Source organism: Lissotriton vulgaris, unplaced genomic scaffold (genome assembly GCF_964263255.1).
Source record: "Lissotriton vulgaris unplaced genomic scaffold, aLisVul1.2 SCAFFOLD_485, whole genome shotgun sequence".
Lineage (NCBI taxonomy): Eukaryota > Metazoa > Chordata > Amphibia > Caudata > Salamandridae > Lissotriton > Lissotriton vulgaris.
The window spans coordinates 905,195-932,450 of NW_028244829.1; the positions used below are offsets into that span (position 1 = coordinate 905,195).

The 27,256-nt window shown below is 48.6% G+C and overlaps 1 protein-coding gene across 1 annotated transcript in view; it reads left to right on the top strand.

Annotated features, from left to right (window-relative positions):
- Positions 1-27,256, top strand: part of LOC147666710 (actin-related protein 3B-like) — a 605,074-nt gene that overhangs the window by 280,220 nt on the left and 297,598 nt on the right. Inside the window, exon 4 of the mRNA XM_086948942.1 lies at positions 4,426-4,536. Coding sequence (XP_086805068.1) covers positions 4,426-4,536 — 111 coding nt within the window. The remainder of the gene's footprint in view (positions 1-4,425; positions 4,537-27,256) is intronic.

Sequence of the window (27,256 nt, forward strand, 5' to 3'; positions counted from 1 at the left end):
TGTCGGCGGCCTGGCTGGGGTTCGCTGAGCTGGCAGGAGGGTGCTGGCTCAGGGAGGTGGCGAGCTGGTCTGCTGTGATCTTGTTCCAGCTTCTGCGGGCAGCCTGTTGCTGGTGGTGGTGGGTCGTCGTTCTCTTGAAGGTGAAGTGGACGCAGCTATGGTCCGTCCATTGAAGCTCTGTGGCGTGGCTGAAGTCGATGTCTGTGCTGGAAGAGAAGACTGCGTCGAGTGTGTGTCCGGCGAGGTGGGTGGGGGTGGACACCAGCTGCTTGAGTCCAAGATTGGCGAGGTTGTCGAGCAGGGTGCTGGTGTTGCGGTCGTTGTTGTTCTCCAGGTGGAAGTTGAGGATGTAGTCGGCGGAGGGGAGGGCATGCGGGCTGACGAAGTCGGCGATGTCCTCGCTGAATTGGGTGCGTGGTCCCGGAGGTCGGTAGATCAGGGTGCCTCTGAGGGTGGTGTTCGGGTCGGTGTGGATCTGGACAGGCAATTCCGCCATTCTGGGACTACATGGAGGTCCGACGGGCTGTTGGATAAAACCTGCCTTTCAGGATCATGGTGGTCTGTGCTTCCGACCCCCACCCATTCAGAAGCCATTGTAATATGGCGGACTGAGATCCCTGTTACGATGGGCGAGGGAACGCCACTGACAGCCTGTCTGAGGCGGTTCCTCAGACATGGTAATCAGGCCCAAACACCTTAGCTCATGGACTGTATAGCCCAGGATACACAGCAGCAAATACCCCAGACTTCTATTCCTGAACAATGGTTCTGTAACCTCACACCAGCAGCCAGGATAATGTACCCGGAATCTGTCCGAGATACCAAGCCTCACACTTGGTTTTTGAAAATGGACTCTGAAGCATATTTAAGCTAATCGCATGCCAGCACTGTTCTTCAACTACACTAACTGCCCAGCAGGACCTGTGCTTCTTGAAAGGGTGCAGACCCTCAAACATTGCAGCACTCAGAATGTTCTAGAATGCATCAGCAACACAGAAGGCACTGTTCCACAGCCCCCTAAGCCTGCACAAGATGGCTGCCAGAACCCAGTCAAACACTCATCCTCACGTCACACTTCAGGCAGGAAAAGGTGCCCTCCTCATCCATATATCCTATCATTTACCAATTATATTTTATGATTTCTGGTAGACCTTGGAGTGCTTGCTTGATGATTTAAGTAATTTAATACAGCTGCTGCTTGAGATAAACCTGTTCAAAGCTGTCAAGTGGTCTCAGGTCATTTGGGATAGTGTCAGCCCGTGCAACCATTTCAGACAGCAGAACATATCACACTCACTGGGATTTAGCTCCATACTCACAATAAATTTAAAAAAAGTCTGGAAAGTCATGAAGTAGGTCATTACTGCCATCCATATGTCAGAGTACGAGGTGTTTAACAGCAGTTCTGAAGTCGATTTCTGCAAAAACAGTTTCAATTTATTTAGAAGAAGGAGCTGGTACTTGTCCATCTTTGTTTTTTTGGCCATGCACTCTTTCACGGTGAGGATGGTGTCTAAGGTGACTGATAGTGACATGCCATTCAATGAAAGTTGGGGGTTTAAGCCATCACAGTTCATATCATTGAGCTAGATTTAAACTGCCTCTTGTTTGTTGTTCTTGGCAAATAACAATAATTTGCTCTTGGTTGGGTTGAGTTTCAGGTAGGCACCTGAAATCCAGGTCTGGATGATATGCAGGTGGTGTTTGAAGCATTACCAGTTTGAAGTAGAGGATACTTGAAAGTAGATTTGTGTATCATCAGCCTGTTGGTGAATCTTGGTTTTGTTATCTTTGAGTGGAGAACCAACTGGCTCCTTGCCTAGGTTGAAGATAACAGGAGACAATATGGAACTCTGGGGGATTGTGAGGGTGAAAGCGATCATTTGAGGTGTGGAGATGCCCGGGTGAACAAACTGGTATAGGTTGAAAATGTAGAAAGAAAACCAATGAAGGACATACCCAGTGAAACCTGTTTAATATTGCAGGGTGAAAATGAGGGTGGGATGGTTGACTGTGTATGTGTCGAAGGCAGCTGAGAGGTCCAGCAATATCAGGAGTCAGGGGTCAGTTTCATCTGTGGTCAGTAAGGTATTGTTTATGATATGTAAGTTAGTGTTCTTCCTACTGCAGTGAGATCTGAAGCCAGACTGGGGTTCATGCAGCAGATAGTTATTATTGATGTGATCTTGGATTTGAAGATAGATTGCGTTGTTGATAAGTGGTAAGTGAGTGATGGGGAGGTAGTTGTTGAGGTCATCAGGGTGTAGGTTTCTTTAGGAGCGGAAGAATCTGGCCTGTTGTGAGCACTTCTGGGAATATGCCTTGAATGGGGCTGGGGCATTAACATCGGCGAGTAGGGGTAAGAGAGCATTCCCAGAGAGAGATTTAATTAAGGAGAAGGGTAAGCCATCATCTTCATATGAAGTGGCTTTGAGGGAGCTGAGTATGTGGTTGAGGTCTGCTAGATATAGGGCTTTGAAAGCTGACCAATATGGGATTCTACAGAAAGAGCTGGTCATAAGGGATGAAGCATGCTTGTGGTTGTTAGTGTACTGTGAGATCTTCTGTTGTTTTTTTCACTGAAGAAGAAGTTGATAGTATTGCACTTTTCTGGGGCATGAGAAATGCATGGAGGTAGCAGCGGGTTGATGCAGAGCTTAGTTGTCTTCAAAAGCCTTCTCCTTCTGTTGGTGACCTAATTGATGATAGTGGTATGTTACTTTGCTTTGGCTGATGAGTGATGAGTTGTCTATGTGTTGCACAGAGGTACTTCAATGGCACAAGATCATTTGGGTTCTGCTTATTTCCATTCTGCTTTCCTGTCCGCAGATGGATCATTTATTGTCAGCAAGGTCTTTAAAGCACTAGGGTACTGAGGGCTTTGGCTTGCACTTGCATGTTTCAATTGGGGCATGGATGTTCATATAATTTTCCCAAAAAGTGTTGACGTTTTTTAGAAGGGCGTTTTCATCGGATGTGGAATTAATTGGGTAAGAAATGAGTTCAAAGATTAGGTTGTCTATGGAAAAGTCTTTGACGTCTCTGAAGGTTTGCAATTCATTTTTGTGTCAATCTTGGTTTGCTGGTAGGATGGTGAGCACAGAGATTTGGATACAAAGTGGTCATTCAAAACTTGGGGTAACAGTGGTTTACATTGGATGGCCATTAGAGCGCGTTGGTTATGTGATATGCTGTATTGCATTGACAGTGTATATGAGGTCAAAGAGGGTGTCTCTTGTTTTTAGTGAGCTTGTGTTGTCTGGGAGGATGAAGTCACGCAAGAGGGTGGTGTTGTGGGCATGTCGGATGGACATAGTGATGAGGAGAGCTGAGAATCCATCACTGAAGTCCTTGTCTTGCCCTGGAGGCCCGTAGATGAGAGATGGGATACGTTGCAGAGAGTTGGAAATGGCATTTCAGCAGCTCCATGGCATTGAGTGTTACTTGCCTAGGGTGCAGGACCAGGAGGATGCATGGATGATAGTGAGGCCTCCACCGTTCTTATGTGCATGGTTCACATGATAGATGCCGTCTGCTCTGGGAAGAAGAACTTATGCAAGGATATGGGTGTGAATGTGCTTCTGTAATGAAGTCGGCATCACATCTACATGGATGTTATCAGCAGAAACATCAAACATTAAACGGATCCATTTCGGTAAATGTTTATGAGTGTGACTCAAAATAAGCTACTGTCTGACAATCTGCCAGCTTTTAAAGAGAGTTCTCTTGCATTGGGTTTCCAAGGCAAAACATACATTTTAGGGCAAAGAGAGAAAGAGACATTGCTCTTATTCCAATGAATAATCTCCACTTCTACATGGGCCTAGATCTGAGCCCTGCACTGATGTTCTAGATAGATCACTGTATGCTGATCTAGTTCAGACAATGGCCGTAATGCAACAGATGAGTTGCCATGGGCCCCTGCTGAAGTGTGTATGAAATGTTATTTTAGTGGAAGGCAAACTCCAGCCTAATGATGGTTTCAACTTTTTCCTGGATTTGACAATGATCAATTTCCAGCCAGGCAGGTTCCTGCTGAGTGTCCCAAAGTCTCTGCTAGTAACATATTATACTCGCTTGATGTTTGACAGACTCTCTCTCAGCCCTATCTGAGTATTTCCCTCACTGTTGTGCCTCTGGTATGAGGCTCAAAGAATGTTAGAGTAAAGTGAATCACATAGCCCTACTGGCTCTGCCATTTTGATGTACATGTTGCAAGCGGCAGGGTCTTAGAGATGTTTCTATTAGGAAATCTTCTGAACGACTAAGTCATTGTTTAAGTAGACTTAGATACAATCATTCACCTTTTACTACAAAACATTACCTACTGTGTAGTAATGATTTTGTTGACAACGTCATTTTTGGTTTAACATGCTTTAGGTTTGGTTCTTTATTCACATCTTATTTTTCCTTTGCACGCTTTAGTGGCCCATCAGGCATGGCATTGTTGAAGACTGGGACTTAATGGAAAAAATCATGGAACATGTCATTTTTAAATACCTGCGAGCCGAACCTGAAGATCATTACTTTTTAATGGTAAGCAATGCTCATGGTAGGTTGTCGTCAGCTTTATTTGTTTTTATGTTTAGTTTAGTGCACTTGCAAACATAATTGCTTTTGGGTGTTTGCGAGAGTGAGAGTTATGAAGAGAAGCAAGCCAGTGAAGATTATTCAGATTTAGAGAACATGGGATTTTGTGGGAATTGCATATGTGTAGGTGGAGGTTCTTCAACTGGAAACATGACAATGGCACTTTGGTTTTTTGGAAATCTGTTCATTTGGTAGCAGTAGCATCTGCTACTGAATTGGGTGGTGGGGCGGGGGAACGGAGGGGGATATAAAAAATAAATAAAAGGACTTACCTGGGTGCCACCGGGTGCTGGCAGCCACCTCTCCTCCATCGTCTTCGCAACAGGAAGCAGACAACCCCCAGAATCCCCTGGCCAATCACAACGCTGCCTTACAACAGCGTCGTGATTGGTCTGGGCACCATGGTACATCGCTCAGACGGGGACAGGGAGCCTGAGCATGTTCTCCGCCAGGCTGTGCATTACAGCCTGGTGGGAACATGCAAAGTGCGCAAGACTGGCCAAAATGTAATGCGCACTTTAGCGAGTGCAAAATACTCCTTCTCTTGGCCCTTGCTCCCGCCAGCCCCGCCTCACACTTAAGCAGGAAGGAAAGCTAAAATGACAATAACATTAGTTATTATCATTTTAGTTTACCTTTTTAAACTTCTCACAGAGAAGTGGGGCAACGCTCCTATGCCTTAGCGGAGGCGCCACCGCCGTTTGGTAGGAAGACTAGCCATTACATTGAGAGATGTTGAAACCTAGTTTACCAGTGCTCTGACTACTGAGGAGTGCGGTTTAATGGGTATGAAAATACAGGTTATTTTGAGCAATTTTAGTTGGTAGAATAAGGACTTGAGGTCTGCTTCGGTTTGAAAACCTAGGGAACACTATGGGAACATGGTGAGCAGTGTCCAAGAGGATGTCCAGGTTCCTCAACTTAGTTTTAATAACTTTTTGAGGAAATCTACAAGATTATCAGAAAATGTAATTTACGCAGCCTTCGTATAGCATCAATATGTCCCAAGAGAGATCACATACTTCATGAAAATAGAAATCGCTATCTCGTTTTCAGGGTACAGAAACCCATCAATAAAAAATGGTTAGTAATCAGAGTTCATGTGGTAAATGTGGTAAATGAGGGAAAGGTTTTGTCCATGTACAATAATGTTAAAATATCTTCTGCACCACTTCTGCTTTGCTTTGCTACGGGTGTTTGTACATATGAAGTGAATTCTTGTGTTTTGGTTCACTGGCTGACACGCAACACAATGCTCCGCAGGGATGATGCCAAAGTGAACTCTGGGGCATCTTGTCACAGAGACATTCTTGGGCAGAGGCAGAATGCCCTTGGTTAGGTAAAACCATTATCCTGAATGGCTGTGGTAGGAGGGCAGTACATTGAGATTCCAGAAATCTGTTATGAAAAGATTCCTCATGATATGTTATATGTATTTTACCACACCCAGTGACTACTGGGTACAATAACAGTTGGATCCCCTCAATACATTTTTGTCAGATCAAACCTGCAGATATTTACCAAAGGAAACAGTTCCAAAAAACACCAGTACATGTAGATTTTGATGCAGTAAGTTCCAAAATCAGCATGTTATGCCATATTTTGTAGCCAAAACGTGTGGTAGGCCAGACTTGTCATACATTTTAAATTCAAAACATCTCTCTCCATTCCTGTTTTAAGGAATAAACTGAAGGTGCATATCTTTTCTACATAACAGAATTCCCTTGTCAGTTAATGCCACAGAGCACTAAGAGACCCTTGGGCGGATGTTGCACTACATAAATTATCCCTAACATTAATGTTGTCTACACAGTTATGGGATTAGTGAAGAGTATTATAAGTTATTAACAACTGACCAAAAACATTATAAAAATAACAAGTTATTATAAACAAATGCAGTATTAGTTGAGGGAAGTGAGAACCTACCTCAAATAAACATAATCCCAGTTAGGATGAACCACCATAGTCACTATATACACATATTCTTAACCCTCTAATAGTTTGACTGAGATGTAGGGCTAGAAAAAGGTTTATTTTACCAGGTCGAAATGAAAGTTTAATACTGAAAATCCAGGCTTCAGGGGCCGGCCTGGAGTTATGTTTTATAGTGCTACTTTAGTGGGTGGAAAATGAGTGCTGCAGAACACTAATAGCATTTAATTAACAGACCCTGGGTACATGCAGTACCATATACTAGAGACTTGTAAGTAAATTAAATATGCCAGCTAGGAATATGTCCATTTTACCATGTTTAAAGAGAGAGCGCAAGCCCTGTACCATTGATTGGTAAAAAAGGTGGGTGGTGATGGACGGAGCATCCGAACCAATCAAACATTCACACCCAGTCAACAGATCTGGGTTTAATCCATCACCGTTCTTTAGCCCACTCTGCCACCCCAGTTCAGACATGGCCATATGCAAATCAGTCTAACCCTGTGCCTCATGGGAACCGTCCAGCCCGAACTGCCAAGCCATGACTTCCCTGGACCGGAAAAAAGCTTTCTAGGACCGGTTTCTGGCATTACAGCTGTCTTCAGCCAGGCTTGCTTGAGTCCAGTGGGAAAGTGAGCAAGGGACTCACGTCTGAGCATACCCTGCCAACTTATGGCAAACAAAGCGGTACAAAAGGGGGTGGTGATGATCGGAGCATCTGAACCAATCAAACACTCACACCCAGTCAACAGATCTGGGTTTCATCCATCACCGTTCTTTAGCCCACTCTGCCACCCCAGTTCAGACATGGCCATATGCAAATCAGTCTGCCCCTGTGCCTCATGGGAACAGTCCAGCCTGAACTGCCAAGCCATGCCTTCCCTGGACCAGAAACAAGCTTCCTAGGAATGGTTTCTGGCATTACAGCCGTCTTCAGCCAGGCTTGCTAGAATCCAGTGGCAAAGTGAGCAAGGGACTCTCGTCTGAGCATACCCTGCCTACTAGGCAGAGCTTTGAGCCTTTCTTGGACTTTTGCCATAAAGAAAGTAGTATCATGCTCATTCATATCATCTCCAAATATTTTAGGGAGAGCAAGATCAGCTAACAAATTAGTAACTTCCCCTGGATCAGCTTGCAGAGTACTTATGTAGAGGTCTGAATAACAGACAGAGAAAGTACCCATGATTGAATCAGTCTCAACAAAGTATTTTCACTCCTTAGTAGCTATGAATTAAAGATAACTCCTTTTTTTCTTCCCCTTTTATTTATAGGTCAAGCCTAGCAGCCAGAATGCAGTAGTAGAGTATGGGAGAGAAGTTGTACCCACTCTCCGCACATATTTTTCATTGGCTTGGGTCATTGTCTTTCATAAAGGCTGCCTCCGGATTCGTCAATAGGCGTGTTAGTCCCTCCTTAGTACTGCCTTGTCTTCATTTGTAACCTCCTATAGCTACTGGCACCTTTACTTCGATTGTTACACAGGACCTGTCCTTTAGTCTGTAAGCACTATTTACTTTATTGAGTTTCTCTTACTACAGGCCGGACATGCACTGCTTCAGCTGAAGCCGCATGTGTTTTTTTAAGCAGAAAGCCACCCCCATAACATGGTGCCCTCTTTCAATCACGTTACCCCGGCATTATCTTGTGTCTGTTTCAACCCCCCCAAGTAAAATGGATTTAGAAATGATTAGCAAATTAAGTCATGTGAATTCTTAATAGCCCATAGTCCTGTGCTAATGGGCTGAAGCTGACAACAGCACATCAGTGTTACATGTCATCCATACTAAAGCCACCTGACGGGTTGTTTTCAAAAGCCTGTTTTATTAACAAAAGACACTCCAACACCACCAATACTACCACCACCAATACCACCAATACTACCACCACCAATACCAACACCTCCACTACCACCACCAAAGCCACCACCAGTGTTACATGTCATCTTTACTAATGCCACCGGACAGGTTGTTCTACAAAGCCTGTTTTATTAACAATAACAACACCACAACCACCACCACCAATACCACCACCATCACCAATACCACCACCACCACCACCAAAACCAATACCACCAATACTATCACCACCAATAACACCACCAACAATACCACCACCATCAATAGCACCACCTCCACAACCACCACCAATACCTCCACCACCTCTGCCAATACCACCACCAACAATGCCACCACCAATACCACTACCACCAATACCACCATCACCAATACCACCACCAATACCACCACCATCACCAATACCACCGCCAATACCACCACCATCACCAATACCACCAATAACACCACCACCACAAATACCACCACCACCAATACCATCACCACCAATTCCACCAATACCACCACCAATACCACCGCCAATGCCACCACAATCAATACCACCAATGTCAATACTACTACCACGAATACCATCTCCACCAAAACTACCACAACAATACCAATACCACTACCAGCAATATCACCACCACCAATACCACCACCAAAACTACCACCAATACCACCACTAATACCACCAATACCACCACTAATATCACCACCACCAATATCACCACCACCACTAACACCACCACCACTACCAATACCACCACCACCAACAACAATACCACCACCATCACCAATACCACCACCAGCAGTAACAATACCACCACCACCAATGCCAATACCACTATCACCAACATCACCACCACCATACCACCACCAACCAATACCACCACCACCACCACAAAACCATTACTAATACCACCACCATCAATACCAATACCACCGCCAATACCAAAGCCACCACCAACAATACCAATATTACTACCACCAATACCACCACCACCAATACCACCACCAACACTACTACCAATACCACCATCACCAATACCATCACTTGCCACCAATACCACCACCAATATCACCACCACCACCAATACCACCAAAGCCACCACCAGTGTTACATGTCATCTATACTAATGCCACCGGACGGGTTGTTTTCAAAAGCCTGTTTTATTAACAACAACAACACCACCACCACCAATACCACCACCACCAATACCACCATCACCAATACCACCACCACAACCAAAACCAATACCACCAATACTACCACCACCAATAACACCACCAACAATACCACCACCATCAATAGCACCACCTCCACAACCACCACCAATACCTCCACCACCTCTACCAATACCACCACCAACAATGCCACCACCAATACCACTACCACCAATACCACCATCACCAATACCACCACCAATACCACCACCATCACCAATACCATCAATACCACCACCACCACCACAAATACCACCACCACCAATACCACCACCACCAATTCCACCAATGCCACCACCACCAATACCACCAATGCCAATACTACTACCACCAATACCATCTCCACCAAACCTACCGCAACAATACCAATACCACTGCCAGCAATACCACCACCACCAATACCACCACCAATACTACCACCACAAATACCACCAATACCACCACTAATATCACCACCACCAATATCACCACCACCACTAACACCACCACCACTACCAATACCACCACCAACAACAATACCACCACCACCACCAATACCACCACCAGCAGTAACAATACCACCACCACCAATGCCAATACCACTATCACCAATATCACCACCACCATACCACCACCAACCAATACCAATACCACCACCACCATTAATACCACCACCACCAAAACCATTACCAATGCCACCAATACCACCACCACCAATGCCACCACCAATACCAAAGCCACCACCAACAATATGAATATTACTACCACCAATACCACCACTACCAATACCACCACCAACACTACTACCAATACCACCATCACCAATACCATCACATGCCACCAATACCACCACCACCACCAATACCACCAAAGCCACCACCAGTGTTACATGTCATCTATACTAATGCCACCGGATGGGTTGTTTTCAAAAGCCGGTTTTACTAACAACAACAACACCACCACCACCAATACCACCACCACCAATACCACCAATACCACCACCCCTACCAAAACCAACACCACCAATTCTACCACCACCAATACCACCACCACCAATGCACCCCCAATACCATCACCACCAATACCACCCACACCAATGCCACCACCACCAATAGCACCACCTCCACAACAACCACCAATACCTCCACCACCACTCCCACCACCAATACCACCACCAACAATGCCACCAACAATTTATTTAAAAACAAATCTTTTTATTATTTCAAAATACAAGCAAGACATTTAGGAGGTCCATCACAATTATTCAATACCATGCAGTACATTCTGATAGATGACACAACAGTAAGTCAATAAGGTAACATCCCTCCCAGGTCTTATGTCAGTTGTTCCTCTATCATATCTAGGACCCTTAGTCAGTGTTGCACCCCGCTCAAGCCCAACTCTCCAGGCCCGGAATCAGTTCTGTATGTATGGCCCTCCTCAAGGTCCAAAAACTCCCAAGCCCACCAACCCCTGCCGCCGATGTCCGGTAATTAGCTATAGAGTGCGATCTTTGTTCTAGCCTAATGTATGTCCTATGTACTGGCCATCTCTTCCCTTTCCCTACGAATCCCTGTGTTCCCCTGGAAGTCTAGGACCCACTCTCACACCTGTTTCCCCAACTTCAGAGGAGGCCGCCTGCACCTGTGTCTGCTCCCCTTCCACTGAAGAATCTGACTCTGAATCCTAAGCCTCATCTAGAAGCCTCAGTCCCATCACCAGTGCCTCCCATGCCCGCGCCGCTTCCATCACTCTGTCATTGTGGGACCTATGGGCCTGTTGCATCCTAACAGAACTCTTGCTTCCCGCCTACACAAGGAACGCTGCTTCCGATCTAGCATAGCTAGGGCCCATCGCTGCTTTCCAGTGTGATGTAATTTCCCTTTTAGCCAGGATGAGCCCCAAGTCCATAAATTTGCTAGTTATTTTATTCTTACTAGTGTGCGGGAACCAGTCAGCAGACATGCCCCCTTATCCATATCCACCTGCCGCTCAGTTACTCTGCAAAGGGCCGAAGCTACCTGCTCCCAATACGTCCCCATTTGAGGGCAATCCCACAGCATATGACACAAGTCTGCTCCCTGTAACCGGCATCGCAGATAGACCGCTGTATCTACCCGAAAGTACTGAATAATTTTAGCTGGCGTGAGGTATGCCCTATGCAATACGAAGAATTGGATAAGTTGGGACCGAGCATTCCAGGTTCCCTTCCATGCTCTCTTAAGTTTATGTGACCAGGTCCCATCTGGGATCTCCCTACCCAAGTCCGCCATCCAGTGCTCCCTCAATTTCTGTAATGGGTTAGGCTCCTCCCCTAGCATCCGTTTATATAGGCAGGTGATTGCCTTGTACGGACCAGCTGTCATCACGACGTACTGGCATGCCCCGCTCAACGGTGGTTCCGCAAGGCCCGCCCCCCAATGTTTTTGTATGGCCGTTATCAATGCCGCGCGGAAGGCCAAAGTTTTTCTGCAACGTGCTGTAGGGTAGGAGAGCACCATCAGCGTACAAATCGCCCACCATCTGCAGCCCCAGCTCATCCCATTCAGCTAGCCCGGACCAGTCACCCCCATGTGGCAGTGCCTTACACATGCCCAGTGGTATTTCAGGTGCATATGGGCGTTGTTCCCCAATCCTTGAGTGAAAGCGCTTCCAGCAATACCTCAGGGTGCTCTTGACTAGTGATAGATCCGAAGCCCTCAGTCTTTGTTGCAGTATGATAAAGGAAAAAACATGTCTCTGCACTTCAGGAGCCGGTCTTTCCTCCGGCCCTCGGAACTCCAGTGTCACGCCTGCATGAGGACCTGGAATTGCGCCGCCAGGTAGTACAATTCAAAGTCTGGAGCGGATAGGCCTCCCTCAATCCTCAGTCTCATTAGCGTATCTAATGCTACTCTTTGTCGACCCGCACCCCAAATGAAGCTGCCCGCTGCAGAGCGCAATCGCCGGAAGAACGCCACCGGTATCCTTATGGTCAGGATCCGGAAAAAGTACAACAGCCGAGGCAGAGGCACCATCTTGAATAGCGCGACTCGTCCCGCCACCGACAGCGGTAGTGTCTCCCAAAATCGCATGCTACTCCTCAAACCCCGCAGTGCTCTCTCAAGATTACCCTCCAGCAGGTCTTCCTGATCATGGTATACCTGCGTCCCCAAATAAGGAAGTTATTGCGGCTCCCACATCAGCCCTGTTGGCAACAGCGGTTGAGCGCATGCGCTCGATGCTGGGAATACGCAGGTCTTTGTCCAGTTAACCCGCAGGCCCGAGACGTCCCCGAAGCGGCCTAACAGCTCCCGTGCCCCGTCCAGTGCCTCGCCCGCGTCTGCTAGGAACATGAGGAGATCATCCGCGTAAAGCGAGATGTAATGCGTTTGACCCCGGAGTTGTACACCTCGATATGTTTCCCCCCTCCGAGCTTGAGCTGCCAATGGTTCAATCGCTAGGGCAAACAGCAGCGGGGACAGAGGACAACCCTGTCTGGTGCCTCTTCCCACCGGGTAAGAGGAAGAGACATCCCTACCCATGCGGACCCTAGCAGTCGCCGATGTATATAATAGTTCAGTCCACCGGACATATCCGGCTCCAAGCCCAAACCGTGCAAATATATGGGCCTATAAGCGGCCGGGTCTGTCGGTTGTTTACCTGGTTTAAGGAGTGGGATTATGATGAATGAATGAATGAATGAATACGTTTTTATAGAGCGCATGGCTACCCTTAGGCATCCCAGCGCTATTAGACCAGAGTGCTACCCTAGACCCTCAGTTGAATAGAAGTGTCTTCAGTTGCTTCCTGAAAGAAAGATGGTCACCTACATGCCTGATGTTGTCTGGCAATTTGTTCCAGCATTTAGCAGCCAGAAAGGAGAGTTGACGACCTCCCATTCGGGCTCGCTTCACCCTATGATGGCCTCCCTAGTGGAAGCCGGTAGTACCCCCGTTTGTCCGGCCTCCCGGTACATCATCAACAGTCTGGGGGCCAAGAGATCACTATATCTCAAATAAAACTAAATTGGCAAGCCTTCGCTACACGGAGTTTTATTGTGCGCCAACTGCTTAATAGCGCACCGAATCTCAGGTAGTGTAATATCCCGACCGATCTCCTCCGCTTCACCCTCCTCAAGTCCAGGTAGTTCCAATCCCTCTAGGAACGCACAGGTATCCCCCTCACCCTCACCGGTCTGCAAGTGGCTTGTGTATAGCCCCGCATAGAAAGACCGAAATTGATGTTGCTCATATTCCAAATGTCCTGCTGCCGACGTCAGTGCCAAAATGAGCACGCATCTCGGATTGGGGTCCGCCAACCAGGCCAGCAATGTTCCCACCTTGTCACGCTCCTTATGGGCACGTGCCAAGTAAGCTTTATGATCAAAGCACCGTAGGCGTTCCACTCCCGCAGCCACCGCCTCCTTTGGAGTTGAGACCAGCTCGCGTGTCCCCGTTCCCTCCGAGTGAGCTTTCTCAGCCTCGCGTAACGCCCTGTCGCTCACCTCGATCTCCTGCAATAGCAGCTTCCTAGCTCCCACCCATTTGGCGATGCAGATATCACGGACCACCACCTTAAAAGCGTCCCACACAAGGGCCGCCGTCGTGGCGGTGCCCGCGTTCTTCTCAAAGTAGTGCTCCACCCCGTCTCTCAATTCTGTTCTAAAAACCTGGTCCTCCAGCATCTCGGGTCGCAATCTCCAGTGAGGAATCTTAGGGGGCTCCGCCATCCAACGGAAACTCACCAGGAGCGGATTGTGGTCCGATATGGTTCTTGTCAAGTATTCGCTGCTAACCGCCAGAGGAGCCAGACTGGAGCTACATTGCATGGCGTCCAGTCGGACGTGTAAGTCATGCAGCGATGAATTATAGGAGTAATCCCTATCGCCTGGGTGCTGTGCTCTCCAGATATCAAGGAGTCCCCAATTGTCCTGCCATCGAGCCCGAATCCCTGCCAATTTATTGATCGGGCCGTGGGTAGCGGCGGGTGGGACCTATCCGCGGAGACATCAGCTACTGAGTTGAAATCTCCCCCCAGCAGTACTGGCGTTGTAAAATAATCCGCTAGGGCCGAAGAAAGAGTCCCCAAGAAGGATGCCTGATCTACATTGGGAGCATAAATACTGCAAATGGATACCTCACGCCCATAAAGGCGGTCACGAACCGCGACATAGCGACCCTCTGAATCTACCAGTTGGTCCAGCATCTGGAAAGGGACTCCGGCTTTAACCCAGATCAGGACCCCTCACGGGTACGCTGAATAAGTGTTATAATATAATTGTCTGCGCCATCTGTGCTGCAAGGCCTGCCCCTCTGACTTAGTTAGGCATGTCTCTTGTAAGAGAGCCACCTGCACTCCCCTACGAACCAGATAAGAGTGTACCTTATATCTACGTTGCACTGAGTGCAATCCCCTAACATTCCAGGTTAGACATTTAACATCAGGTGATGGACCAGTAAAAATGATTGAATAGCCACCCCAAGTGGTCCTGCCCCCCTGGCCACTCGGCGGTAGTCCCCTCATACATATACTCAACACTCAACAGCAATATTTTGTCAAACACTCTCAATGGCAGGCAAATCCCCTTAGTATAACCAATCCTATCTCCCATCTCCCAACTCCCTCAACCCACCCAACTTATCTCCCACCCTCCCAAGAACAGGCACTAACATAGTGAATCCCATCCAAATTACCCCAAGAAAATGTCCCATACTAATTAAGGCACAATAACTAACACCATTTGGTGGTGGCTGGGTAAGAGCCTAAAGGACGACTTGCGGGTAACTCTGTAGCACTACCAATGCTCGACCCCCCAGATCCCCTCATAGATCCTCCCTCCCGGGTCTCCCCAGGGTCCCTCATACCCCCAGGCTCCGCCCCAGTCCGGCCACATCGTTTCACATTCCCGACACCCCTCCTCAATAATACTCCAATGCCACCCATACTCAAGCTTAGAAGTCTCAATGCAGTGCCTCCACCCACTTCAGGCAACCAGCTATCGCTCCACATCCCTACATCTCCCCTCCTGCACACTTTCACTGCCGCTCCCCAGTACAAGGTAAAGTGCTTAGTCCCACAGCCAGCTCAGAGTCTACTCATCCAACAGTCCATCCGCCATCCGCCATCCTAGGGGTGACCGGTGGCAGGCGCTGATCATCTGACCCATCATTTTCCGCTTCCGATTGACCCTTTTCACTGCCAAGATCAGATGTCTCCGGCATGGTCCCCTGCAATTCACCGGAGATCGCTGTCACCGCTTCCAGTGCTCCTTTACGCTCCAGAGCCGTTTGCGAGATTGATGGTCTCCGTAGGCCTCGCCTGCGGCGCCGCACTCTTCGTGACCTGCGAGGTTGAGAGTCCGCAGCCAGCTCCGTTGACCCCGCAGCTCGTCCATCCTTCCCTGCTTTGTACCTTTCCAACCAGTCCCACGCATCCTCCTGCGTATCATGAAAGTGGGCCTTTCCATCTAGTACAATGCGCAGCCTGGCTGGGAAGAATAGAGAGTACTGAAGCCACTGCGCCCGCAATTCCTTCTTCACAGCTTGAAAGGACATACGACGACGCTGCGTGTCAAACGAATAATCTGGGAATATAGTAACTCTACTGTTGTCCACCTGGTAAGGGCCGTTATTCCGCGCCCTCCGCAGGAGTAGATCGTGATCCCAAAAGGTCAGGAGGCGCGCAACCACCGGCCGTGGTGGGCGTCCCTGCAATGGCGGCTTCGCGGGCACACGGTGCGCTCTTTCCAATGTGTAAAACTGCGAGAGTCCCTCCAGGGCCACCACAGTGCGCAGCCAAGTTTCTAAGTAGCTCACCATGTCCGACTCCTCAATTTTCTCCAGCAGGCCCACCATGCGGATGTTGTTGCATCTGTTGCTGCCCTCCGCATCCTCAGCCCTCCATTCAAGCACCGTGAGCTGATCTAGAACAACCTCCATTGAATGGGACAGCGCGGTCTACGCAGGGGCCAACTCTTGAAATGTAATTTCAGTCTGCTTCACTCGGTCCACAAGTTTCGAGTGGTCCGCCCGCAGCAAGCCCAGTCCATTGTGACCTGCGCAATATCCTGTTGGAGAGCGGCTCGGGTGTCTGTTATGGCCGCCAATATTCTGTCCAATTGGAGCTGTATCCCAGGTTCCTGCGGGCTTCCCTGCTCATCTCTATCCTCCTGGGGTGGGGGTTCAGCACCCGATGGTTGGGGGTCACCCTCCTTCCTACCCCGAAGCTTGCCCATAGTCGTGATCGCTAAGCGACTATACTCTTGCACCGCAATCTCCCCTTCTCCCTTCGCTCAAGTTTGCAGCGTCGCACCTTCCACGTCGTCCAGCGGACTCAACTTGCGTTGCTCACCAGCAGCGCCCCACTCAGGCGAGGCCCCAGTTCAAGTAAGCCTTCTAGGTGGGGCTGCTCGTGGCCACACAGTAGCGCCAAGCAGGAGGGCCAGTCCCTTCAGCCCGCCTCGTCTCAACAAAAGGCCCCTCTCGCAGCGCTCCGATCACTCCTCCGGGCAGTTCCCCGTTGTGACCCTGTGGCGCCCCCCAGGCAACCTGGTATTTCGCTGCGGTTTCCGTGTAGTTCTGCCACTGGGTGCCGTCTGCCCAGTGCCGCTCCTGAGGTTTGCCCCATTGTGCCCTCTGCTTAGCGCTGTGTCTCAGGGCCTCCTCTTTAGTCTTCCCTCCACTTCATTGGGCAAATCAGGCCCACCGCCCAGTGTCCGCACCTCCGACTGCCCTCTCCCTGATCCAGGGCGCTGCCGCTAGCATCCTCTGCCATCAGCTCTCTTGGGCAAGACGGGTGCGGTCACGGTAAGGGGGCACCTCCCCTCCGGCCTCCTGGTCCACCCGTCCCTCACTGGTCCGCTCACCGTGCACCCCGCAGGGGTCAGCCACCATACGCATGTCTCCAGTAGGGGCAAAGGAGGGGCTCTCCGGGTCGCTTTCTGGCCGGCCGCTCCTCTCTCTCCTGCTCGGCAGCTCCAAGCGTGCCCGGTCATCCCGGGGAGCCCGAGCCCCCGGGGCAGGCCGTCCCATGTCCTGCGGCCCGCTCTCCCATAGTGCCCGCTCACTTCCGCTCGAGGCCACTCCGGAGCTCCGCTGCCGCTCCGGTGATTGTCCCGGGGGGGTGTTCCCGCTCCCCGCTCTTTGAACTCCGCCAGTCTCTGCAGTCCAGGCCGCCCCCAGCACCATCGGCTCTGCGTGGGAGGCCCGGGAGGTATCGCAATCTGGATAATCGGAGGGGATCGGGTGCGGAGCTCGGTGCTCACGCAGCCGGTCCCATCGGCTCTCAAGCCACACCCCCAACAATGCCACCACCAATACCACTACCATTGTCAGACAAAGTCTTCCTCGGAATCTGATGCGATGATATAAGGGCCCACCTCTTGATACCTCCAATTCTGATTGTAATTATTACACAGAATATTGAAGTGATCAAGCGGGGGGAAAAGGGGAGTTGGGAAGGGAACAGCTGGGAGGGAGATCTGAAAAGGAAAAAGTTAGACACACACTAATACCTATTTACTTATATTTCAGTAAATTTTCCTTAATGCAAGCAGCAATCTAAGCATGGAGTTTTCATGTAAAACTAGATTCACTTCACAAAATTCTGTGGAATAATATCACAATTAAACCTCTTGCAATTTGACCTTTTATACTAATTATTCTCCAAATGCTTGATATTTCTTTGCACATAAAACATCTGTACTTTTCTGATAAAACTCTCTCAGAAAAAATAGCACGATTTACATTATCTTCTGTAAATTGTTCACTGTTAGATAGTATCAAAACCTTTAAACTTGTTCACATAGCACGAAACTGTGTATTGCAAAACACTCTAATTTTGTCTTGTTATAGCTTCATAATCAAGTTACATGTAGAAAACATAAGCAAGAGATTTATCTTGTTTCTGTGCTAAAATAATAACTTTCTATTCGAAATATTATGTTGGGTTTACTTCATACCAAAAACATTGAAGATTTCTAATTCCTTAAATAACGTGATATAAAAAACTGAAACAGCGTTTAAATCTTTCTTGCTCTTTAGATTCTGTAAATACAAAAAATAAAAACCTTTTTGTGCATTAAATCGCCTTCATACCTAAAGAGTACGACCTACCCTTAATTATAGGTTCATCTGCAAACTCTGGACCCCAAAGGAAGAAATTCCTCGAAGAAATCCGGTCCAAAACCACCTTCTCAAAGACTGCCGGAGAAGTTACCAACTCAAGAAGCTCCTCCGGAAAGGTCTGCTCCAGCGCGGCACACACGAATCTGCATCAAAGGGTTAAACAGCATACCAAAACACAGAGCCTGCCTGGAATCAACCTCCTTCTCAGAAATCTCCAGAATAGTGAGCACAGATCCTTGGGTGTGGTCACGTACATCAACGTAACCACACCCGCGTAATATCCCCTGCTTGCGGTGTTGAAATGCGACAGCATGCCAAATTGCACGCATCTCGCGGTACGCGGTTGCCAAAGTGCATGCATCTCGCGTACCCTGCCAAACCTCACTCATCTCGCGTACCCTGCCAAACCTCACTCATCTCGCGTACCATAGGGAATCAATGGAATTTTTAGGGCAAAATACATTTCCAAAGCTTAGCCTGCCCTAGCCCTATAACAAAGCAACCACCAATGTCCAGCAGGGGAAGACCCATGAGTCTTTCCACATAAACGTTTGGGACATGGCCGAAGGCCAAATGGGGCGGGCCCTAGACCGCAAGCGCCCCTGGGCCTGACAACCACCAATACCACCACCACCAATACCACAATCACCAATACCACCAACACTAATACCAGCACCAATACCACCACCATTACCAATACCACCAATACCACAACCAACAATACCACCACCACCAAAACCACCACCAATACCACCACCACCAAATCCACCAATACCACCACCAACACTACCATCAATACCTCCACCATCAATACCAATACCACCACCACCACCAATACCACCACCACATATACCACCACCAATGCCACCACCACCAATACCGCCAATGCCAATACTACTACCACCAATACCACCTCCACCAATACAATCACAACAATACCAATACCACCACCAGCAATACCACCACCACCAATACCACCACCAATACTACCACCAAAACCATCACTAATACCACCAATACCACCACTAATATCACCACCACCAATATCACCACCACCACCACTACCAATACCACCACCAACAATACCACTGCAACCACTAATACCACCACCAGCAATAACAATACCACCACCACCAATGCCATTATGACCTTCACTAATATCACCACCCCATACCACCACCAGCCAATACCAATACCACCACCACCATTAACCACTTCGGTGCTCATGACAAGCTCAGCTCATCATGAGGCACAGTGCTCGTGTGCTCATGACGAGCTGAGCTCGTCATGACCACACCCATTTCTATTAGGGCCCAGAACAGGAGAGGAATATCTCAAGCAGCCAAGGTGTTAATACCACCACCACCGATACCCCCACCACCTAAACCATGACCAATACCACAAATATGACCACCACCAATACCAACCCTAATCCAATACCAATACCACCACCAATACCAATGCCACCACCACCAATACCAATATTACTACCACCAATACCACCACAACCAATACCACCACCAACACTACCACCAATACCACCACCACGAATACCATCACATGCCACCACCAATATCACCACCACCACCAATACCACCACTACCAATACCACCACCAAAACTACCACCACCACCAATACCACCACAACCAATACCACCACCAATACCACAAATATCACCACCACCAATACCACCAGCGCCAATACCACCACCAATACTACTACCACCAATACCACCACCACCACCAATACCACCACCACCACCAAAACCAACATCACCAATACTACCACCACCAATAACACCACCAATACCACCACCAATACCACCACCACCAATGCCACCACCAATACCATCACCACCAATACCACCACCACCAATACCACCACCACTAATAGAACCACCTCCACAACCACCACCAATACCTCAACCACCACCACCAATAATACCACCAACAATGCCACCACCAATACAACTACCACCAATACCACCAACACCAATAGCACCACCTCCACAACCACCACCAATACCTCCACCACCACTACCACCACCAATACCACCACCAACAATGCCACCACCAACACCACTACCATGAATACCACCACCACCAATACCACAATCAACAATACCACCATCACTAATACCACCACCAATACCACCACCTTCGCCAATACCACCAATACCACAACCACCAATACCACCACCACCAAAACCACAACCACCACCAATACCTCCACCACCACCAATACCACCACCAACAATGCCACCACCAATACAACTACCACCAATACCACCACCACCAATACCACAATCACCAAGACTACCACCAATACCACCACCATCACCAATACCACCAATACCACCACCACCAATACCACCACCACCAAAACCACCACCACCACCACAAATACCACCACCACTAATACCACCACCACCAATTCCACAATACCACCACCACCAACACTACCACCAATACCACCACCATCAATACCAAGACCACCACCACCAATGCCACCACCACTAATGCCAATACTAATAGCACCAATACTACCACTAATATCACCACCAACAATACCACCACCACCACCAATACCACCACCAGCAATAACAATACCACCATCATCAATGCTAATATCACCATCAACAATATCACCACCCTCATACCACCACCAACTAATACCAATACTACAAATACCACCACCACCATTAATACCACCACCACTGATACCCCCACCACCAGAACTATGACCAATACCACAAATATCACCACCACCAATACCACCACCACCAATACCACCGCCAATACCAATGCCACCACCACCATTACCAACATTACTACCACCAATACCACCACCATTAATACCCCCACCACCACCAATACCACCACCAATACCCCAAATATCACCACCACCAATACCACCAGCGTCAATACCACTACCAATACTACCACCACCACCACCAATACCACCACCACCACCAAAACCAACGCCGCCAATACTACCACAACCAATACTACCCCTAATACTACCACCACCAATACCACCACCAATACCACCACCACTACCAATGCCACCACCAATACCATCTCCACCAATACCACCACCACCAATACCACCACCACCAATAGCAACACCTCCACAACCACCACCAATACCTCCACCACCACCACCTACAACAATACCACCACCATTACAACTACCACCAATACCACCACCACCAATACCACCATCACCAATACCACCACCAATACCACCACCATCACTAATAACACAAATACCACCACCAATACCACCACCACCAAAACCACCACCACAACAAATACCACCACCACCAATTCCACCAATACCACAGCCACCAACACTACCACCAATACCACCACCACCAATACCACCCCTACCACCAATACCACCACCAATGCCACCACCACCACCACCAATACCACCAATGCCAATACTACTACCACCAATACCACCTCCACCAATACTACCACAACAATACCAATACTACCACCAGCAATACCACCACCAATACTACCACCAATGCCACCACTAATACCACCAATACCACCACTAATATCACCACCACCAATATCACCACCACCACTACCAATACCACTACCACCACCAACAACAATACCACCGCCACCACCAATACCACCACCAGAGGTAACAATACCACCACTACCAATGCCAATACCACCATCACCAATATCACCACTCCCATACCACCACCAACCAATACCAATACCACCACCACCATTAATACCACCACCTCCAATACCACCACCAAAACCATGACCAATACCACAAATATCACCACCACCAATACCAATACCACCGCCAATACCAATGCCAGCACCACCAATACCAATTTTACTACCACCAATACCACCCCCACCAATACCAAAACTCAACACTACCACCAATACCACTACCACCAATATCATCACGTGTCACCAATACCACCACCACCAATACCGAAACCACCACCAATACCACCACCATTAATACCCCCACCAATACCACCACTACCAATACCACCACCAATACCACAAATATCACCACCACCAATACCACCAGCGCCAATACCACCACCAATGCCACCACCAATACCACCCCCACCAATACCACCACCAGCAATACCACCACCACCAATACCAATACCAATACCACCACCACCAATACCAACACCAATACCAGTCACCTTCTCCCTTCTGCCAGGATCCGATTGGGGCTCGGACTGGCTGTGGGAGTGTTCCTCGGGCGCAGTTGAATGGGCGCCACATTGAGAGGAGACGCAGGTTGGCGGGCTAGTGTTCTTAGCGAGTTAAGCCTCAGACTACATTTAGAGCCTCCCCTGCCACTGCTCCTGCCTAGAGTCAGCAGCTCCTGAGGCGAAAAGCCGGGAGCAAGGAAAGCTTGGTGCTCTTACTTTTATTTGTGTATTTTTATCTGTAACATTGTGCTTTTAATTCACGGTCCGTTTTGGGCTAATCTGTCGATTGTTTCTAAGTTCGCTTGCCTCTCACTCACCTTAGTCGCCTTCTCCCTTCTGCCAGGAGCCAATTGGGGCTCGGACTGGCTGCGGGAGTGTTCCTCGGGTGCAGTTGAACGGGCGCCATATTGAGAGGAGACGCAGGTTGGCGGGCTAGTGTTCCTGACGTACTCCCTTCCCCTGCTCTATATAATGAACCTCCCCTCCTGTCCGCGCAGCCGGCGCGCCAGAGGCAAGCCCGTCTGTGCCTGTCCGTACCCGCCGGGACCTAGGGCCAGACTTTGTGCCCGTTTCAGCAAGTGGCCGTATTAGCTACTCACGGAGGGCTCTTCTTTCTCTCAGAGAAATAAAGAACTTGGATTGTCATTACGTGCATAAGCCGGAAGACTTGTATGCCCAGTGTAGTCTCTGCAGGCCAACTCTGTAGTAAAGGAAACATGAAATTCCAGCTACCACTTATTTGCGCATGGCTCTCTTGAATTGCAGGTCCCTCCCCAAACACTCTCTTGAGATCAATTTTATGTTACTACAGGACCTCAATTTAGACATCTTGTACGTGCGCTTCCCCCGGGGTTCTTGATCTATTTTCAGAACAGGCCCACTGGTATAGGGGGTGGCGTGGCCATACTATATAGAGACCAATTTGTTTGTAGGGCTAAAGGTAGCGGCATTCCTGACTGCGAAAGCTGCCACTTCTCCCTTCTTGTATCTCCTACCATCTCCTTTGTGGGCCTGCTCGTATATCGCCCCCCGGGTTGCTCTAGCCATTTTGTGAGTTCTCTTATAGAAACAGTGACTGTTATGGCCTCCTCTGCTCCCAACTTTACTATACTGGGTGACCTTAACCTGCACTTTGACAATCCCCAGGATAAAGTAGCGGTGGATCTCCAGCTCGATCTTAGATCTTACGAGCTGGGACTAGTTAATACGGGTGTCACACACAACAAAGGCCATCTTCTTGACCTGGTCTTTTCTAACATCGTGTCTTTTGAACCCAGCCGCAAACCCCCAGTGTACGTATTTTGGAGAGGGCCTGGTCTAAGCTCTCCGTAGAAAACTGGACACATAAACTTGAACAATCCATCCCTCCATATGATCCGGATCCCGTGGCAGCAGACAAAAATTTCAAGAATTGGCTTGTTAGCTCTCTTGACCTAGTTCTGCCTAAAAAAAGAATGGAGAAAAAGAAGGGGAGAGTATACTCTGCCTTCTGGTATACGCCTGAGCTCAGAATCTTAAGGAAAGGTTGCAAAAAGCTTGAGTGCATCTGGAGGAAAGACTGGGACAGGCTGAACAAAGAAGCATATCGGGCAGCTATTAGAGCGTATAAAGCCGTCCTTCGAAATGCTAAAACAGTATTCTTTGAAGAAAGGATTAGGAGATCCTCTAATTCCATAAGAGAAACCTTTCAGATTGTCAAAGAATTACTGAAGGTGCCTGATCCTCCCCTGGCTCCAGATATTTCAGGAGCTAAATGCAATGAGTTGGTGAATTACTTTGATTCTAAAATTCAAAACATTTTAAGTACTCTGCAGCAACTTTACTGTGTAGCAGATGTCGGTAGCCGGTCTCTGGCTTTTGACCCTCAGCTTGATGCGTTTGACCCAGTATCAGTGGAAGAATTCCTTAAAGTTTTGGCCGCTATGAAAAGTGGCTCCCCTAATGATCCGGTCCCTATGCGGATCCTTAAACAGATTGCTACCATCATTGCTACCCCGGCAACTGAGCTAATTAATGCCTCTCGTTTTCAAGGCATTGTTCCATTCAGTTGGAAGGGTGCCATGGTAAAGGCCCTTCTGAAAAAAATGCATCTCGACCCGCTGGAATTGGCCAATTTATGGCCAATCTCACTACTTCCAGGACTCTGTAAGATCACAGAAAAAATTGTGAATTATCAACTTTCCCACTTTCTGGAATCTAATGAGTTACTGCGGAGTTCTCAAACAGGTTTCCGTCCAGGCCAGGGCACTGACACCGCCCTCCTCTCTGTCATCGAGGAAGCAAGGTGCATCTTAGATTCGGGAGGATCGGTGGCAGTGATCCTCCTGGACCTAAGCGCAGCCTTCGACACGGTTCATCACTGTGTCTTAATTCAGCGCCTATCCGACGTAGGAGTTGCAGGGTCTGCCTTGGCCTGGCAAACATCGTTCCTGTCTCATCGCACCTTCCAAGTCTGGGAGGGCAACTCACGATCTGCCTTAATCCCCCTCCAGTGTGGTGTACCTCAGGGCTCGTCCTTGAGCCCCACATTGTTCAATGTGTACATGTCCCCCCGGGAGGATGTGGTGGTCCCGTTTGGGATTAAAATAGTGAGTTATGCAGACGACACTCAACTTGTCGTCTCACTCTCCCACGTGGACCAATGTCCTGAGAGTCTTCACTCCTGCCTGACGAAAATCCATGCCTGAGTGAGTGAGTCCTCCCTCAAACTAAACGTTCCAAAACAGAAATTATGCTATTAGGGCATAAGGTGATTTCTATACCGGTCGCCACTTGGCCTACTTGTTTGGGAGCCCTTCCCCCCCCAAAAATGAGATCAAAAGTTTAGGGGTCTGGCTGGAACAGGATCTTTCGTTCAAAACCAAGCAAAAAAACGGTGGGAATCTGTTTCGGCCTACTTCGTTCGGCTCGTAAAGTCCTTACTCTCCTTCCTTCACCTTCAAGGAAGCTGTTAATCCAAGGACTCATTTTGTTCAGATTGGATTACAGCAATGCCCTTTTCTTAGGTGCCCCCGAAGCCACAGTCAATAAACTGCAACAGACTCAGAATGCCGCAGCCAGGTTGCTTACTGGCACCTCGGCTAGGGCTTCAGCAAAACCGGCACTCAAATTTCTCCATTGGCTTCCTATCCGTGAAAGGATAAAGTTTAAATCCTTGTGCATCGCCCACAAACTACTACCAAGTAAAGGACCTTCTATCCTGAAGACTTTAGTCCTGCCTTACAAAGCCAATAGGTCCCTGCGTTCTGATCACGAGTGCCTGGCCAGAATTCTGAGAGTAAAGAAGGCACGCACAGGAGGCCGCCGATTCTCTGTGAATGCAGCTACTTTGTGCAATGCTCTTCCCCGGAATCTGTGGGCCGAACCATCTCATTTGCGGTTTCGGAAGCTCCTGAAAACATTCCTCTTCCCCCAGTGATCCTTTGCTTCCCACTCCCTTCTGTGAGCGTTACTCACTCTCTGCGCTGGGTTGCCTCCGGGTAACCATGCGCTTTACAAATCTGGTTACATTACATTACATTACCACCAATACCACCACCACCACTACCACCAAAACCCCCACCAGCAAAACCAATACCACCACCAACAATACCAATAGCACCAATTCCACCAATACCTCCACCACCAATACCACCACGACCAATACTACCACCACCACCACAAATACCACCAATACCAAAACCACCAATACCACCACCACCAAAACGACCACAAATACCACCACCACCACCAACAATAGCACAACCAGCAATACCACTGATACACCACCAATACCACCACCAATGCCACGACTAATACCACAAATCTCACCACCGCCAATACCACCACCACAAATACCAGTACCATCACCAATACCACCACCACTAATACCACCAGCACCAATACCACCAATACCACCACCACCATTAATACCACCACCAGTAACACCACCAGCACCAATACCACCAATACCACCACCAATGCCACCACCACCAATACCACCACTGTTGGACTTGGCCCCTCTGGCAGGTTCACCCCTGAACTTTTTGCTTTTAATGGTGACCTGGTGATGGTGATTTTTTGGGTTCTGCACACTTTCACTGTGTCCCAGTGGAAAGTGCGTGCGCACTCTGAGTGCGTGGAGTAAGGTTGACCTGCCCTCCCATAGGAATGCATGGGGAATGTCTGTGTCCCTGGTAGTTCCTGATGCGTGAGGTGTGCATGCTCGAGTTTGGTATGTGCGAACTCGTGTGATTGAATGCTCCGCAATGATGTATGTGGCAAGATTGTGTCTTGTGCGGAAGTGCCACTTCTAGGAGTTGGCATATTAGTGTAAAATGTGCCGGGCGTGTGATTGGCTGGAGCTGGCTGGGATGCCAGGCTCCATGAGTCTGTGTGG